General features: G+C 44.9%; 1 protein-coding gene across 1 annotated transcript; it reads left to right on the plus strand.

The window, feature by feature from the left end:
• Window positions 1–1,750: 1,750 nt before the first annotated feature.
• ENTPD6 (ectonucleoside triphosphate diphosphohydrolase 6) lies at window positions 1,751–17,723 on the plus strand. The gene is made up of 14 exons (XM_083831027.1): window positions 1,751–1,955; window positions 4,136–4,476; window positions 5,816–5,892; window positions 6,680–6,823; window positions 7,756–7,831; window positions 9,443–9,478; window positions 10,615–10,703; window positions 12,060–12,139; window positions 12,757–12,821; window positions 13,169–13,270; window positions 13,758–13,898; window positions 14,795–14,851; window positions 15,937–16,049; window positions 16,289–17,723. The coding sequence occupies exons 2-14, from the start codon at window positions 4,218–4,220 to the stop codon at window positions 16,376–16,378; spliced, it is 1,329 nt and encodes a 442-aa protein (XP_083687153.1). The 5' UTR covers window positions 1,751–1,955; window positions 4,136–4,217; the 3' UTR covers window positions 16,379–17,723.
• The last annotated feature ends 605 nt before the right edge of the window (window positions 17,724–18,328 follow it).

Genomic DNA, 18,328 nt, shown 5'->3' on the forward strand with positions numbered 1-18,328 from the left:
CCTGCTGAACCTTCACGTATCCTTGCTCCAAAAACAATGCTCTTAATTCTTCCAGATTGGGTGGATTGGCAAGCTGCTGCAGAAGTAATTTTAGCTGGTGAAAGACAAAGTGACTTATGTGGAAGAAAGCCACTAAGAAACTTACTCAAGCAGAAAAAATTAAAACCTCTAGAGGAAAAAATAAAGCAATCTTCTGATGGAGTCATTTGCTTACTCTCTGCCTAGAACACAGCTGGATAAAACTTGCAAGCGACGAGTTCTCATCATGACAGGATCTAACAAGAAAAGCTGAGGGTTTGTAGCCATCCTATCAGTCATCTCTTTGATGACCTTATTCTGCGGGAACTGAGAGTCAACAGAGCTACTTGCTGGACTTGAATAGGTTGCAGTCCATAGTTACTTTCCATACATATTTTCCTTCCGTATAAGAATTCTTTCCCTACGCTTGTAGGGATTTCTGTGAATACATATACATTATGTGCACCAAAAACATGGGGATGGGAACTGGAGAGCTGTACCTGAGCTTCTGATCAGGAAGCAAAAAGGGCCCGGTGTTTACTGGGAATGACTCACCATTTGCAAACGTTGCTAAAGGACTTATTTGCAAAACCAACCATTGTGTCAGCTTGATCAACATATTGGCACATAGGACATGAAAACTGTCTGCAAATTATCTCAGAAGAACTTCCTCAAGTTAATCAGTCGCCTCCAGCTGCCCACTTGACACATAGGCCTGAATCCCTGTCATGGGCTGTCCTGGGCTGGCTGCCAGACACCCAGCCAGCGACTGCCTCGCTCTCCCTCCTCAACAGGACAGGGAGAGGAAATAAGAAAAAGCTTCTGGGTTGAGATAAAGATGGGGAGATCACTTACCAATTATCATCACAGACAAAACAGTCTTGACTCGTGGGAAATCAATTTATTGCCAATTACAATAGATGTGGATGGTAAGAAACAAAGATGACATTAAAACAAGATTTTCCCCTCACCCCTCTGCCCAAGGCTCAGCTTTACCCCTTCATTCCTGACTCCTCATCCTCCCTCCCACCTTGAGTGGGACGATGGAGAACAGGACATTGAGGTCAGTCCATAACAGCTCCTCTCTGCCCGTTCCTTCCTCCTCACATTTTTCCTCCACTTGAGAGTGGGTCTTCTCCATGGTCTGCAGTCCTTCAGGAAAAATCTGTCCCAGTGTGGGCTCTCCACTGGCTGCAGTCCCTTCAGAAAACAGTCAACTACTCCAGGATGGAGTCCTCCATGGTTACACAGTGGATACCAGCTCCACAGATCATGGGATGGCTGAGGTGGGAAGGGACCTCTGGGGCCATCTGGCCCAACCCCTGCTCAAGCAGGGCCACCCAGAGCTGCTTGCCCAGGACCACGTCCAGGTGGTTCTGAAGATCTCCAAGGAGGAGACCCCACAGCCTCTGTGGGCAGCCTGTGCCAGGGCTCTGTGACTTGCACAGCGAAGGGAGCGTTTCCTGATGGTCAGGGGGAACCTCCTGCGCTCCAGTTTGTGCCCACTGCCTCTTGTCCCGGCACTGGGCACCGCTGCACAGAGCCTGGCTCTGTCCTCCTTGCCTTCAGGGATTTATACACGCTGATGGATCCCCTTTGGCTCCCTCCACGCTGACCAGCCCCAGCTCGCTCAGCCTCCCCCACAGGCGAGGCGCTCCAGCACTGCAGGCGTGCTGAGCAGGGAAGGACCAGCCCCATCCCCCTGCCGGCAGCACGCTGCCTAACGCCCCCCAGGCCACCATTAGCCTTTTCAGTGGCCAGGGCGCGCCTCAGGCTCGTGTCCAGCCGGGTGCCCGCCACCCCCCCAGACGCCCTGTGCCCACCCAGCCGCCCCCTGGCAGCAGCCCCCCGCTGCCCTCAGCCGCCACCACAGCCAGCAGGGCGCGCAGGCGCAGTGGCGGCGGTGTCGCCATGGCGGAGCCGGCGGTGGCGGCGGTGTGAGTGCGGCCGGGCGGGCAGCGCGGGGCGGGGGGAGCAGCGGGCCGGGCCGGGGCGGAGGGGCCGCCGGTGCCACCGGGCCCTGCCGGGCCACCTGCGGGTGGTGGCGGCGGGTCGGGGCCCTCCGGCCTCTCGGGGCTCTGTAGGCAGCGGCGGGAGAAGGCTTTCCCCTGAGAGCGGGGTTAATGGTCCCCCTGCCCGTCAGGGAGACGCGAGGGGGCTGCTGCTTCCTCTCCGGTTACTGCCTCATCCTCCCTTCTCCTCACACAGACCGCGTTCTGCACAGCGGGCCGGGATCCTGCTGCTTTCCTTTCAGGACATGCTTGTAGCCCTCTGGCACTTAGAGCCAGCGGAGGCCTTTCTTGGACCGGGAGGGTTGGAATAATCGCCCGGATATGTGCAAGGGTTGTCACCCACATCTGCTAGTGCAAGCCAGAAAGAGCTTTCTCTTCTTTCTTTTCTTCCTTCCTTCCTTCCTTCCTTCCTTCCTTCCTTCCTTCCTTCCTTCCTTCCTTCCTTCCTTCCTTCCTTCCTTCCTTCCTTCCTTCCTTCCTTCCTTCCTTTTTCTCTTTCTTTTTCTTTCTTTCTTTCTTTCTTTCTTTCTTTCTTTCTTTCTTTCTTTCTTTCTTTCTTTCTTTCTTTCTTTCTTTTTCTTTCTTTCTTTCTTTCTTTCTTTCTTTCTTTCTTTCTTTCTTTCTTTCTTTCTTTCTTTCTTTCTTTCTTTCTCTTTCTTTCTCTCTTTCTCTATTTCTTTCTCTTTCTTTCTTTCTTTTTCTTTCCTTTCTTTCTTTTTCAACACCGTTTCCCCAGTTTCTCTTCTGCAGCACCCCACGGTTCCTCTTCCCCTCTACCTGCTCTTTACCCATATTTGTGCCTTTGGTCTTGCCTCCCTCCATTTTTATAAAATCCTCTCCTAGCTGTTTTTGACAATGTACCGTGATCACCTTGAATTTAATTCCTCCCTCTCACGCCCTCTGTATATCTCCTGAATTCCTGTCATCAGCAGATTACATCTGTCAAAACCATGTTTAAGTCAACTTCGTCAACTAGTTTGCTTTCTCTTCTTGATTACACTGTCAAAAAATTAATAATGGAATTTTCTCCCCATAAATCACTGATGACTTTGTTTTAATCATCTGATTGCCTACATGGGCACTTGTGTATTTGTTGCGTTGTGCTTTCCTGCTGGGTCTTTCCTGGTGTTGGAGCTGGGGGTCCAGGCTGATTCCCCGGATCTTCCTCCTTGCCTGTTAAACACCAAATTAAAATTGTCCTTGTCTGGTCTCGTGGGACCTCCTTCACCATCCAGGAACTAACAAAGATAACTGCAAACGATTCAGGTTGCCCACAGAGGCTGTGGGATCTCCATCCTTGGAGGTTTTCAAGATCCGATGGGATAAAGCCCTGAGCAACCGGTGGGTCCCCATAGCTGCCTGTGCTTTGAGCAGGAGGTTGGACACGAGACCTCTGGAGGTTCCTTCCCACCTCAGTTACTGTGTGTAGCTTCTCTGAACTCTCCTTCCTCTATTCTTTCTTAGGCCTCAGCAGCAATGGAAAAAATTATATATTTATGCTGTTTCGTGTCGTAAAATTAGCTGTAGATCTCAGCGACCTGCTGAAGGAGGATGGACATGTTCCTTCTGAACTATTAGGAAAGTGGTGTGTGATGTTGGCACCCAGCTGCCACGGAGGCATTCGATGGCTGGAACGGGCGACGTGAGAGAAGAGGGATTTTGCTGCTAGGTTCAGTTTTACAAGCGATTCGTAGGGTAATCCCAGCTCTTTGAATGCAGCATTCTGCATCGTCCTGCTGGGGTAATTTTGCACATCTAACTGCAAGTTGCCCTGGATTAATCAAGCTAGATTAGAGCACTGAAGACAGCAGCTGTCTCACGCTAGATGCTGAAGGAGCTGAAGGCATAAATCCTTTTATGTGCAAGCAGTAGTCTGTCACTCTGCATGTAAGGTTTTTCACCAGGCTCTTTGTTGCAGTGGATAATTGCTTGCTCTGACAGTCATTCCCAACTTTATCACTAACAGTTAAGTATTTAACTAACTCTCAAGTCAAGTTTATTCCTGTAAGTCCCTTATCAAATAACCATCATGCTCTTAGATCTTTTTATAATACCTTCTATAGCTTTAGAAAGTAAAACGCAGCTTTCTTTTCTGTTGGATGTAGGAGTGATGTGGAAACCACCTGTTCTGTGTGAGACAGAAGAAATAGAACATTTGGTAACAGGAAGAAACAAAAGACCTGATAAATGGAAGCCATGAAGATATCAAAGCGGTTCTTTGCTTTTGGGATTTTGGCATGCATCGCTATTTATGTCGCATACATGAAATGGCACTTGGATTCCAAACCGGTTGTGGGAGCAACAGAAGGAGTTGCTGAAAGCAGGAGAGAGAAACTGAGCCATCAAGCACTGACCACAGACCTCTCGGTCTTTTATGGAATCATGTTTGACGCAGGAAGCACAGGAACCCGCATCCATATTTTTAAATTTACACAGCAGCCTAAAGGTATGGCCTGCACACTGCACAATAGACAAATTCTTCTATAAATTATGGAGCAGCTTATTGATGATTCTGTTCGTGGGAGTACTTGAACAAATGCACTTCAGCTCTTTCCGGAGAGCCATCAGGAAGTGCATTATGATTTATGCATGTGGGTCTGGATGAAATTTATTGTGAAAATGTTCAACAAGGGGGAAAACGCAGTAATGTCAGAATGGTAACTAAATAGCTGCTGTACCTTTGGAACACATCTTAAAGAAAAGCAGTTTTTATCACGATATTTGTGGGCGAGAGGAGCAAGTTCAAAGTGCCTCATTCCCCCAGATTTTCAGCATGAGGTTGTTGGCTCTCTCTAGTTCCTAGCAGTGAGCTGCTTCTCTCTGCGTTGTCTGGCTTAGTGGCACTAAACTTTGTCTTGGCTTCAGTGGCACTTCCCTGTTGGATTAAAATCGCTGTGTATTGCATTTAGACAAAATTTTTGCTGAGAACCAAGACAGAAGTTGGCTGTAAAGCTCCAGTTTTCCTCTGGAGTTGTAAGCTTCATTTGTTTATGTGTTGTCAGCTCCTGTTTGTGAAACTTGTAAAGATGAAAGAAACAATGTGAACGCTTAAGTAGGTGATGTGGAGGATTTTTTTAACAGGTAGTAGTGTGGTATATGGTGTGTTTGGCCTTTGGGGAGCACCGTAGGTTTGCAGGATGGACTAGTGTAAGGCCTAGCCACCAAAGGTGTTAAACAACAGTCCACACATGGACTGTGTTTGTTCTTCTTTCAGTGTACTCCCAAACCTCTGCTTCTCTCTAAACAGAATTCCAGAATATATTGCAGGAAACTTCATGGAGTGTAGTTGGGTACGAGAGGGGGATGCTGTCAAGTTCATGGTGTTTTGCTTGCAGATTTCCAAAATACGTAGGGCTGGCTTCCTCTGCCGCCATTGAAAATGGTGGGAAAACTTCCACTGACTTCTGCTGGAGTCAAGTTTAGGCAGAACAGAGCATGCTGGAATGTGTGGCCTTTGTTACCCGTGTAGTTTGGAAAGCTGCACATGGCAGGGGTAAGGGCTTGAAGAGAACGTGTACCCATCTGATACATTTGTCTGATGTGCATAAAGAATATGTGCGTGGTGGGCACCAGCACGATCGTGGCTTTAACTAATGGTTTTGTGGAGAGCTAATTCCACAGCAGGGGCTGTGTTCAAAGGTCGGGCGGCCTTTGATCGTTCATTAGGCAGAGGCTTCAGTTGACTCTCGTTAGCACATAATGATGTAATTTGTAAAGTGGTTTTGGCTTTGTGCATGCAAAATGATTTGTACTAGTACTTATTTTGGAACACTGCTTTTGAACAGAGACTCCCAAATTAACCCATGAGACGTTTAAAGCGCTGAAGCCGGGCCTGTCTGCATATGCTGATGATGTCGAAAAGGTAATTTTGTTTCTATTACTGTAAAAGCACGTGCACCAAAGCGTGCTGCTCTTGATATGAACAGCAATTCACACCTTGCCGTGGTACAATATGCTGAACTGTCTCAGTTCAGTCTCCAAATGGTACAAACTCACAGCAGAAGTTGGTCGATGCTCAGAAGATCAAGGAGCAGAACACATCTAGTTCTGCTTGGTGATGTTAATTAAACACAGCAGATGTTTCTTACCGTCTTAAGATTTCCTGTGTGCTTAAGAATATGACAAAAGAGCCATGTTGGATTGGAGCGGAGCCTTCTCCAAAAGTGACCAGAAGTGGATTCTCAGGGAAAGAGTCAAAAAAACAGGCCGAGTATTAAGTGACTTCTCTCCTGTCTTCCTTACCTTCTGGCTCACAGGGATTTAAGGAATTCCTGAGCCAGACATGCACCCGGCTCATATTGTTTTGCTGGCTCCGAAGGGCTTTTTCCCCAGGGATTTGTCGCATTGCTTTTTAAACCTTCTGTAGCCCGAACATTCAATTTTGGTACTGCTTGGCACATGGCACAGTTTGAGAAAGTGACTTTTCCTGTTTGTCTTTGACCTGTTGCTGGATAATCCCAGTTATATCCGCCAGTTCTTACTCCGTGAGTCATCCGCTTTCTCCTGATCCCTTGTGATGTTTACTTGTCCCTGTTCCGCATTTACAGTGAATCATATCTCTGATCACCCTTTTGCCCTTCAGAGAAAGGCAAATCTTAAGGGTTTCTAAGATGGGCTTTGGTTGGGGGTTGTTCTTTCTCTGCTCACAGAGTGGCCAGGGAATAAAAGAGCTCCTGGAGGTGGCAAAGAAGGAAGTTCCTACGGAGCTGTGGAAGTTTACTCCACTGGTCCTGAAAGCGACAGCTGGCCTACGGCTGCTGCCGGGAGAAAAGGCTCAGAAATTGCTGGATAAGGTACTGTTTCTTATCTTTCGGTTTGCTTTCCAGAAATTTTATGACAAAAATTGGTCCCTTCAGTGTAAAGTATATACTCCTTTATCCTTATGTACATTAGTCACTCCTATCACTTTACTCTGAAAGCAGTATATAGTCACCTGATCTCGGATGAGTCCGGAGTGAGAAATGCTATGAGTACAAACACAGAGGAATGATGACAGCTCCAAATATGCATGGAGATGACATGAAACATAATAAGTGTAATGAGATACTTCTAACAGTCATCACAGGCTTGTTCTTAGTGCGTGGGTTTGTTGGTGGTTTTGACCAGAATCCTGCTTTTCTGAGAAGATCTTTCTCATTTTGCCATGTTATCTGCTGTGTTATCAGCCTGCTGCTGCAAGATTCCTCTGCTTTATGTTGATTAGAATAGTGTATATTGTATTTAAAGGCATATAAAATGTTTAGTATTTTAAAATATTATAAAAATAAACAAAATATTATGTCCTAGACCTTACAGCTGCTGGAGAAGTTATTGCTTGTACCCTAATTGTACTCTTTTTTCTAAGCAATGATTGGAGGGAAGAAATGTGGTGTGGTTGAAACCAATGTCTAGATTGTTCTCTGCTGCTTACAAGCTGCTCTGTTCTTTTTCCACACTGAATTTCATCTGGAACTGCTGCAATTGTTGCTTTAGAAGACCCCAGAAATGCAGGGCTTTGCTGCCTCATGTAGGGTGCAGTACAGAAAGCCTCTAACAGCCAACATGCTCGTGTTAAAAAAGCCATTCCCTGGTGTAGTCCCAAAGTTATTGTCCCTAGTAGTTGTTGGCTGTGATTTCTGGCCCAAGAAAAGGAACAGTTGTGTAAAGCCAGGTTTGTTTTTTTTTAAATTGCTTTTCAACTGAAAAAAAAAGCTTTCTCTGAGCATAACTTTTCTTTGAACTACAGGTGAAGGAGATTTTTCAGGCTTCCCCCTTCTTTGTGAGGGACAACTGTGTGTCGATAATGAACGGAACTGATGAAGGTAGGTTAACTTCTGAAGAACCTTTTTGCAATCCTGGAGATTCCTGCTGCGCTGTGGCAAGTCCCCACTGACCATACTAGGAACCCGTATGTAGGAGATTTGATACAATTTTTATACTGCCTCAGACAGTGCCTGCCAAAGAGATTTTGTGCTATATTTTCCAATGTGAAGTCCTTCACTGCATCCTGATTTTCAAAGCTCTGATTACCAGGCAATTCCTGTGGGAATTGCAGTAAGCACTTCTGGAAGGTTCTCTGTGTATCTGCTTGTTGAGGTGGTCTTCAACACCTCCTGTTTTTGTACGCCCTGCTTTTGACAATGCTCATCTGAGCTTTCTGGAAGTATTTGGTCTTAATGTTAATTAAAACTGATCTTATGAGTGTGATTGTGAATTGAACCTGAAAAAAAAACCACGTTACATAGAGAAAATATATATTGAAGTAAGTGGATGTTCATCAAAAAAGGCTGAGCACAGAACCCAGAATCAGTCTTGACTTAAAGTAATTCAAAGAAACATGTCTACATTCTGGGTAACTTAGTGTTGAAGTGTGTTTTTAATCTGCTTAGAAACCAGACTTTAAAGTAGTTGCTGCTCCAGAGCTGTTTATGAGTTTCTTTTTTACTGCTTAATGGAAGAAAGACATTGTAATTCTTTTCATTTTAAGTTCATTAATAGCTCTGACAGCCTTGGTTCAGCCAAGGGTTGAAGTGGACCTCGTTCCCTAGCGTGCCTTAGTTTTAACCAAATGGATAAATATTTTAATTTGTTAACATAAGGGCCATTAGTTCACCTAATTCATGGAGAAAAAGTTTAGAAAACAAGAAAAGGACAGCAACAGTGCAGTTCACGAAAATGCTTTGAGGGAATAGGAAAAAATAAAGCACTGAAAAGATAAAAATTCTTAGTATTCAAAAGGAAAATTGTATGCCTAACATCACACAAAAGCCTACTGGTGGGTATTTTCCTAGCAAATGAACAATGTGAGAGTTTGTCATTTCCTTATTTTTTAGCTAAGAACTGAAGCCACTCTAATAGAGCCTTTGGGACTTCTCACCTAAGTGTTTGGCCTGTGAAGTACAGAGTTCTCCAGACATTTCATATATGGGGCTTCTCTTCCTATTACCACATAAACTCTGGTATGGAAGGCCACTCTCCTTGCTCAAGGCTGTAATCTTGGTTTATGACAGCCATTGACAGTTGCGGAAACACTGGCTTTGGGGCGGGCTGGGTCAGGGTAGCCCAGCAGAGCCAGTCCTGTTTGCCTCTCTCGAAGGTCCTTCTTTCTAGGTGTCCTTTGGAGTCTTTGCATTAGAAATCCTCCTTTTGTCAAAGGGGGCAAGGGAGCTTGTGGTAGATGCTTCTCTGATGTCTCTTTCTATGGTTGCATGACAAGCTCTGGTTTGCTGATTATTTTGTTTAGACGGTGGAGTGAAACTGAGAAAACTTTAAAATACCTCCAAGTGAAACAGATACTAAAGCCGGAAGACCTAGTAATATGGCTCATCTTAATGGTTACTGTTGTCATATAAAATGAAGTTACATGCTGTAACAGTGCATCTTCTGATATTATGTGATCTAACCGTGCCTCTTCTGAATCTTTTCCTTGTTAGGTATTTCAGCCTGGATCACAATAAATTTTTTAACAGGTATGTTTTCATGAGTATGTGTCTAAAAATATGACTGATGCTGTGAAATTCATACTGTTTACTGCCCCTGTATAATATTTGCTCATTCGTTGGAAGGGTCTGGAAATAAGTCACCAGTTGTTTTTGGCCTGCCCCATTTAAGTAATTAAGATTTTGGCCATTTGCTTGATAGAATGAGGAATTTAATCCCTTTTCCTAGACGTTCATGTAGCCTTTCTTTTAATTCCCTGTAAGGTACCAGAGCATTTTATTCCTTTTTATAGTCTGCCACTAGCTCTGCATAAATTTTTGATGTGGATATTGTAGATCTGCCTGGCAGCTGCACAGTGTGAAAGTAAGTGCTGTTGGTGCTTCCTTACGTATTTATAACAGAAATACAGTTAAGTGTTTACACTGGTGAGATAGAAAAGGGTAGCTGAAGAAAAAAATTAAACTGAAGCCCTCTCTGACAATAAGCAAACCAGTCTGCCACCCAAGCACTCTGTTCAGCACAGTGTGCAGAGCATTATGACAAGTGCTGTAAATCTTTTTATGCTCAAAGGAAGTATCAGAAAGGTCAGAGATCTTCAAACATTAGCTCTCATGAGGTGTATACTGTGGTACTTGGCACAAACTGATCTTGTCAGGAAGGTGTATTTGAAGGATCTGAGAAGAACTGGATTTAAAAGGGAAGAAAGGTCTGGGACGGCAGCAGGAAGAATCCTGAGAGAGCTAGTCTATTAAGCCAGCTCTTTTCAGTCTGTTCTCCCCTTGGCCGTAGGAATCTGCAAAATACTGCTGTGGGATCGGGGAGAGATGGCCAGGAAAACCACATTCCTTTGTATTTCAAAGTGGTTACCAGAGTAAAGTTTGCAAAAAGGTGCTTGCATCCAGTGAAGAATGTTTAGGAATCCAATAACCAAAGCTGCTGGAATTAGGGCATGAGCAGCCACCAGAGAAATAATAGTCACTTGGAAGATTTTCAGGTCACCCTGATAAAGCACAATTAAGTGACGATGTTATAATCTAGTGCTGGCTGGAAGCTGACAGATGGAGTTGGATTGCCGTCTTTCTTTACAGCTGTACTTCTGGTTTTATTCCTTGCCAGTTTCTCACAGCGCCCACTGTGCCTTTCTCTGTTCTGTCACGCATTTTAGGTAGCTTAGATGACCCGCAGAGGAGAAGTGTAGGAATGCTGGATTTGGGTGGCGGATCAACACAGATCACCTTCCTCCCACACGCCGAGGTAATGGGAACGTGCAGCACGCTGTAGGGAAATGGTGGTGCACAAATCAGTAACTGCTCGGTTTTATTTCCCTTGGACACATGCCAAGGAGTTGTCAGTGTAACATAAAGCCATGCTTCTGACAGAAAAACCTGTATCGGTTGGTCACGTATGCCTTGTTACAGTCGGTGACAGAGACACGCGCAACTCTCTGTCAGTCCTCTTGCTCCAGCTCCGTGGGTCCGTGCATGTGGTGAATGCCAGGGCTGCTTTATATAGGAGAAAATGCAATGTCCTGAGCATCTTAATCCTTCACACTCAGTTTGTGCTGCTTATAGTGACCTCAAAGGCAATGCTGTTAGTGAATCCAAGTCCATTTGGCTTATATTGTGTTCTAAGAACAGAATTAGATGCATTAGATGTTTGTTTGTGGCTTTCCTGAGTTTACTCAGTTGCAAATGAATGCTTTATAAAGAGGAGCATGAATTATGCAGTTAGAAGCACATGCTGATGTTTTTCATCTCAGCTTCCTCTTACGGCATTAGTATAGGTGTTCTGTGAGCAGGAAGTCCTGTGGATATGGAATAGCAAGGTCCTGGCCCGATCAGAGATCCTGTTTGTAGTAAAGCTGCACAGAAGCAGAGGATAAGGCTGCTGTTTCTAGTGTGCCGGCCCGGGCTGATCAGGACATTGTGCTCTCACAGAAGAATGCCAGGGAATGTGAAGAGTCCTGGGTGTGGAAATTCTGGAGTTAGACATGGTGTTAAGATATGAGCAGCTAGGCATGAGCTGCCTGAGCTGTGTTCCCCATAAATGCACTGGTGGCGGTGGTGCACTTGGGGAACAGGCTGCACAGTGCTTTAGACAATCGTCCTTTCATTTCTTCAGACCACAGGCTGGTCCTCACTCTGTTCCTTGGCAAGAACAGTGATGTGCTTTTCCTCCGGCCTGTGGAAGTTCACAGCTGAATTCACTGGAGTAGGAAGTTAACGCGTGCCTGGTTTACTTATTATTTTGCACAGTTTCCCCTAGTAGTGATCCTGTGAAGAGGCAGTTTCTGTAGCATCTTGACAAAACCAGTTAAGAGCTGTAATAAGGACTCCTTATAATTAAAATAATTCTTTTACAGATGAGTTTGGTGTAGACACACCTAGAAATGTAACCAGTTTGGACTGTCACGTAAAGTCACTATTTTAGCTCCAGTTTTTTGGTTATCTCATGTATCAAAGGTCAAATGGAGATACATGCAAATTCTTCGTTTCTCTGTGAACCATGCTAGGATTGTTTCGTGTATTTCCTAAGGTTTTGGAAGATTGTCTTGTTGATGTCTGCTGTTGCTGGCTGAAACCTTGCTGTGACATCTTTTTTTCCCTCCAGGCAACTCTCCAGACATCACCAGCTGGCCATACAACTTCATTTCAGATGTTTAACAGCACCTACAAGCTGTATTCATACAGGTTAGTCGTGGTAAGAAGAGGTACTGTAAAAGTAGGAGCTTTCTTTGAAGCCAGCGAGATCTAGGTGTTTTGCTGAAGTGCACTTGAGTCCTGAGAAGTGGGTGAGCCTGAGCCAAGTCACTGTCCACACAAGCTGACTAGGGGGCGGTTATGCAGAACAACAGGCAGATAAGCAGTCTGATGGCTGAGAAAGTGATGGGCTCTAATTCTGCTCCTGGCTTTGAAGCTGCCTGTCCGCCCAAAGCTTTGGGCAGAGGGAAGCAGATTCTTCCCACCTACATTTGCTGTGGGATGTGTTGGGGCTTGGAAAGTGTCCATGCTGGAGGTTGTGTGGCCTTTGAGGAGTGCAGGAGAAAGGTTAGGGGAAGCATTCGCAGCCTTTAAAGAGACATTATAGTTGACAGCTATTCCCTGTGCTTTTTCAAGGAGAGGTTATCCCTCTGGGTAAGGATAATATCACAGTGGGTTGTCACACTGTTCCCCTTATGCATTAGCTGCTGACTTGAGCCTTTTTGCTGGGACCGCATAGAGGAGGCAGGCATGTCCCGGCCAAGTTGTCGGTGGAGTATCAGAGGAAGGGTGTTTGTTGTTCACAGAGGCTTTTTTTCCCTTTGCAGTTACCTGGGACTCGGGCTGATGTCAGCAAGGCTCGCCATTTTAGGAGGAGTTGAGGGAAAACCCTGTAAGTTCCGGGCACTCTTCAAGTCTTGGCTCTGAGCACAGCGTGCATTGCACTATTGTGGGGGAAAAGGGTTGTCTGTCCTCTTCCTACTGGGCTGAAGGTGCCCGAGTGCTATGTGCATTCCTGTCACAGTAGCTGAGTGTGTTTGAGACGAATGCAGGAGGTGATGCTGCTAGATCCCAGGAGACGTGGATGTTTGCCAGCCTTAAGGGGGCGTGGGACACTTGAGCCATGGCTGGGGCTTAGAGGTGCATTGCTGAGGATGTGGGACAGTATGAAGCAGGACTGGGGATCTAACATTAACTCCGTGCGTTTTTCTCTAACGTGGCTTTGTTTTACTTCTGCAGTAGGGGAAGGTGAGGAATTGATCAGCCCTTGTTTACCACCCGGTTTCAAATCTGAATGGCAACATGCTGAGATAGTGTACAAAATTAAAGGACAGAAGGCAGGTATAGTAATTTATTGCTCTCTCTTCCTATCTAGGCCAGCATGCTAGTAGAAGAGTATTTAAAATCGTATGCCCTCAGCTTCTTGGAAAGATACTAAATTCTCCGTCTCTGTCTGGCTTTCTCTTGACATGCTGTTAAAGAGATTCTGCAGCTCTTGCCTCTCGCGCTGTGGTATGTCTGCTCAGTCAGTAAATCTGTTAGTAGTACTGCAGATGGAGCTGAGCGCTCCCTGAATTCTTTTCAAAGTCCTTCTGCCTCAAATGGTGTTGTTCGTCTCTGATCTATCACATACTTGGTCCCGGCCTGAGGATGGTCAGTTACCGCTTGGAGAAAATGCAGGTGTGTCGTTTCAGTCCTCTGTGAAGAGCCTGTAAGAAATGAAGAAGCGCTGTTGTGCGAAAGGGAGCCTGTCTCCTTGCAGATCCTGAAGAAATTTTGCGTTTAAGTGTCTACCTGTGCTATGCTGGGTGTCTTTGCATTCTTTCAGGTGAGCCTCTGTATGAGTCTTGTTCTAACAAAGTGGCGAAGATGCTCTACAAGAAGGTGCATAAAGCTGAGGAAGTGAAGGACTTGGATTTTTATGCTTTCTCCTACTACTATGACCGTGCAGCAGAGGTTGGTCTCATAGGTATGTTTGCTCCTGTTTTCATTTCATTTTAAATGACAGATCTTGGAAGAAATGGTAGCACTGATACACATCACAACGCTGTGGTAAGCTCTCATGGCTACCACAGTGCATTGGTCTCGAGTGAATATTGAACGTTGTTGCATTTCTTTACAGAAGGGACTGGAGATGTGATATAGGACCTCCAACTTTTTGTAGTTTTTCAAATAAGCTGTCTGCATTTCAGAAATGATTGGTGTCTGATTACAGTCCAAAATAGAAAAAAGACTTCACGATGATATGAAAAAACTCGCTAGCTTTTTTCTTGGGCAGTAGAGGAGACCGGACTTGCTCTCTTGGGCTGACCTTTTTAGATGGAGTAAATATTTTCAGATAGTTCAACGTGTATTCAGAATGAATCCCATCTCTTTTCCAGTGGTACACTGGTGTGCACAAGGCTGTCACATTTAGTAGTAGAAAGCAGGCGGTGGGATCTCAAGCTAGTATGGACAAACTTACTCCCTCCTCAGCCACCTTGTTTTATGAATAATTTCACATTTAATATGTTGCAGAGCACCACTGCCCTGTCAGATCTGGTCAAAGCTGTTAGCTGGGTTCAGGCATTACAGGACAGGGCAGCATAGACATGGGGCAATGTGAGGAGGTCTTTAAACTCTGTTTTTATATGAAAATAGTTTTAGGAAAGAAAGTTCCACATAGAATTAGGTTTTCAAGCTATACTAAGAATCTTGAATAAATGTTTCTATACCTTTAAAGCAAATGCGAGTTTTGTCATTGATTTCAGTTGGCTCAAGGCTTACTTCCAAACAGTCTGTACAAATGTCTTTTACAACTTGAGTCTACTACTGCCTTTATACAAAAAAACATTAAACATACCATGATTTTTTTTTCTCTATTAGATAAAGAAAAAGGAGGAAGCTTAACTGTCAATGACTTTGAAATTGCAGCTAAGTATGGTGAGTAAATGATGCAATCAAACAAGACTGGTAATTGTGTGTAAATTCATACCCAGGTGGCAAATGCGTGACATGCTAAGAAGACTGATTTTTTGTTTCAAGTAAATATTCAGCACCTCTCTCCATAGCACCTCTGCTGATTTGTGTGTATTTCTGAAAATATCAACCTTTTTTTTTTGAGATTTAGTTTTCTTGTAATACATTTAAAAACCCTCTTGAGAATTACTAATAAACTTGTCAGTTAACAGTTATCCTGAAACCATGCTTGCAGAATAAATATGGCGGTTCTCGTCATGTTAGCATAATCCATTCTAATTTTGTTTATTTTTTCAATTTTTCTCATGATTTGTTCGTATATTTGATTGTTAATTGAAAAGGGGAGGAAAATGATTCATAGCCTTTTTTGCTTCACCAGCTGCAGAGAGAACTGCCTCCTCAGATTTGCAAATGTAATCATGTTTTTGTTTGTTTGTTTGTTTTTAATAGTACAGACTCGGGCCTTGATCAAACTGACTTGTGACTTTTCAGTAAACTTTCTGAGTGACTGAACAATTGTTGCAGTTCTTATTTCTGGACTATCTTCTGAGAAAGGAAGTGGTTTTTATTTTATTTATTTATTTATTTATTTATAAACAGTTGAATGCTTACGCTCAAGAAATTTTTTAGTAGGAGAAGCACAACTATCTGTTAAGCATTTAAGCTTTATTGAGATAGGGATGAAATTTTTCACAACGCTTGTTTTTCCAAGCTGCTGACATCTTTTTTTTTCAGTAAAAAGCGGATGTGATCACACTTGAGGTTGCTGATATTTAAGAGATTTAAAGTAGGTAGGATGAAAGTGGGAGGCCCTTTTTGTCCTTGCCCTGATAAGTACAAGAAACTCAAATGTCTTTGTGGAGACAGAATGCCTTGCTCTTCCTTCCTGTGTGCCAAAACTCTTGGGCTTCTGCAAACACGTGCATGCTATTTTAATGTCATTTTAATGGGTTCCATTACTGTGGAACACAAATTACAAGAGGTGTTTTTTAAGGATTTGTTTGAGGTTTTTCAAAGCTAGGTTGATACACTGCTTTCTTTGTCTTCAGTGTGTAAAACCATGGAAATCAGCCCTGGAAGCAGCCCTTTTCTCTGCATGGACCTGACATACATCACCTTCCTCCTGCAAGAACTGGGCTTCCCGAAGACCCAAGTCTTTAAGGTAATGCACAAAAACAGATTGCTGGGAAGAGTGGGCAGAAGATGCCAAGGCGTTAGTCATCATGCCAGTAGCTTGGTCCCTGGTTTCCCTTCTTGCTACAACGCATGCTCTGTGACTGAGGTGGGGCAACACTGCCCCCACAACTGTGATAACCAGTTGTGATAACCTTCAGCACTATATTCATCTTGCATACTTCTGTCAGAGAATTGTGTTTAAACAACTTTTTTTTTTTCCTTCAGCTTGCCCGGAAAATCAACAACGTTGAAACAAGCTGGGCATTGGGAGCCACTTTCCATTACATCGACTCACTCAATAGACTGCAGTACTAAAGCTCTTGAAGGCAATTTTGGGAACCTCAGGTTCTGGAAAACCAACACAGGAGGATCTGTAGAACGGGTCTGGTTTTGCCTTCCGGAGTCCTTTGGGACGTTACCATAAGCTAGGCCCCTTCCCTCCCACCCCCTGCGAGGTCCCCTCCATCACTTGCTCTTTTTTACAGTGCACAGTGCAGTATCTAAAGAAGCCTTGATTGTACAGCATCTGCAGTCAACTTGATGCAAAACTGCATCATCATTGAAGGAAAACCAGGACACCTGCAGGACATCTATGATCTCTATGAGAAAACCACACCTTTTTGGAATATGCCTGTACTATTTGCTTGTACTGTGCTGGTCAGTGTAGGAAATAGTCACTCCAGAGGGAACTCTTTACTGTCCTGATTTCAGGGTGTTTTTTTCCTGTTTGTCAGCAGTTTCCAGTGATAATTATTTTTATTTTACTACTTACATGTTTGAAAATGAACTCATCCGTATGTGTGAAGACAATGCATTTACATGGCTGTGCTGCTGACAGGCTGCAGCTGAGAAACGCTGTGTGGAAGTTTCAGCTCTGCTTTTCACTTGCTGGACTAGCAAAGCTCAGGAGTACTATTGAAGCTGCATACAAACAGGCACGAATCAGAGCCTGTATGCCCTGTAGGGTTAATGCCTACAGCCTCAAGTTGGTGTGTTGGCTGTTGGGAGATTGGTGGTGGAAGACAACACCAGATGTGCTGGATCAAGATGAGCACCGTCTGGAAGTTTGGTACGGGGCTGAGGATGGAATTGACAGTTTTGGAGTAGGTCAGCATAAGATCCATAAACAAGATGCAGCCACAAAAAAGAAACCCTGAGCACAGCTTATTGGACCTCACAGGCATTTGTGCCTTGGCAAGGCTTATGCAGGGCCCAGGATAAATGGTGTTTTGGGTGCCACTTCCTGCAGACGCATCTCACTTTGATAAATGAATGTATTGTCGTTGCACTGAGCTGTGGCAGGGTAGCTGCAATGCACCACTCCAGCAGTGTCCTGGACACAGGCTGGAAGTGATCTCAGAGGCAGCACGAGCTGGAGAGCACATGCTGCGCTGCTTGTAATCCGACCGTGGAATTGTGTTGTATTTGTATGGATGTTTAGGCAGACCTGAGTGGTCGTTAGGGGCTGTAAAAGAGCCCAGCCTGCAGGAGAGCCAGCAGCGTGTGCCCTGGTGCGTGGGCTCTCATGGACTTAGCCCTGTCCTTTTCCCGGGGCAGCGAGACACAATATAGGTGTGCATGGCTGCTGGCTCTGCAGCTGAGCCTGTGGGGGACATTTGAACCCCCCCCTACTGACAATAAACCTCCAATTAAAAATGAAGACCTGGTGCTGGTGGTGTGACTTTTAGTGCCAAAACCTGGCAGACCCCACAAGGTGGGGGGGTTGAAAAACACATGCCCTCACACCTTTCCATCCCCTGCGTGCCATTCCCATCCCCTTGGGGAATTCCAGTCCCCTCAGGCCATCCCTGCTGTCTCACACCATCCCCATTACCCTCACACCATCCCTGTCCCCTCACGCTATCCCTTCCTTCATGACACCCATGTCCCTTCATACCACCCCTGTCTCTCATGCCACCTCTGTCCCCCTCACACCACAGAATCACAGAATCATCTGGGTTGGAAGAGACGTCCAAGGTCACCGAGTCCAACCTCTGACCTAACACTAACAAGTCCTCCACTAAACCATATCACTAAGCTCTACATCTAAACGTCTTTTAAAGACCTCCAGGGATGGTGACTCAACCACCTCCCTGGGCAGCCCATTCCAGTGCCTAACAACCCTTTCAGTAAAGAAGTTCTTCCTAATATCCAACCTAAACCTCCCCTGGCGCAACTTTAGCCCATTCCCCCTCGTCCTGTCACCAGGCACGTGGGAGAACAGACCAACCCTCGCTACAGCCTCCTTTAAGGTACCTCCCAGTC

The sequence above is a fragment of the Anser anser genome (assembly GCF_964211835.1).
Source record: "Anser anser genome assembly, chromosome: 3".
NCBI lineage: Eukaryota > Metazoa > Chordata > Aves > Anseriformes > Anatidae > Anser > Anser anser.

Coding starts and splice junctions, on each gene's coding strand:
- ENTPD6 (XM_083831027.1), top strand. CDS start 4,218: ATGGAAGCCATGAAGATATCAAAGCGGTTCTTTGCTTTTGGGATTTTG. Junction 12,140..12,756: donor TACAAGCTGTATTCATACAG/GTTAGTCGTGGT, acceptor TTCCCTTTGCAG/TTACCTGGGACTCGGGCTGA. Junction 16,050..16,288: donor CGAAGACCCAAGTCTTTAAG/GTAATGCACAAA, acceptor TTTTTCCTTCAG/CTTGCCCGGAAAATCAACAA.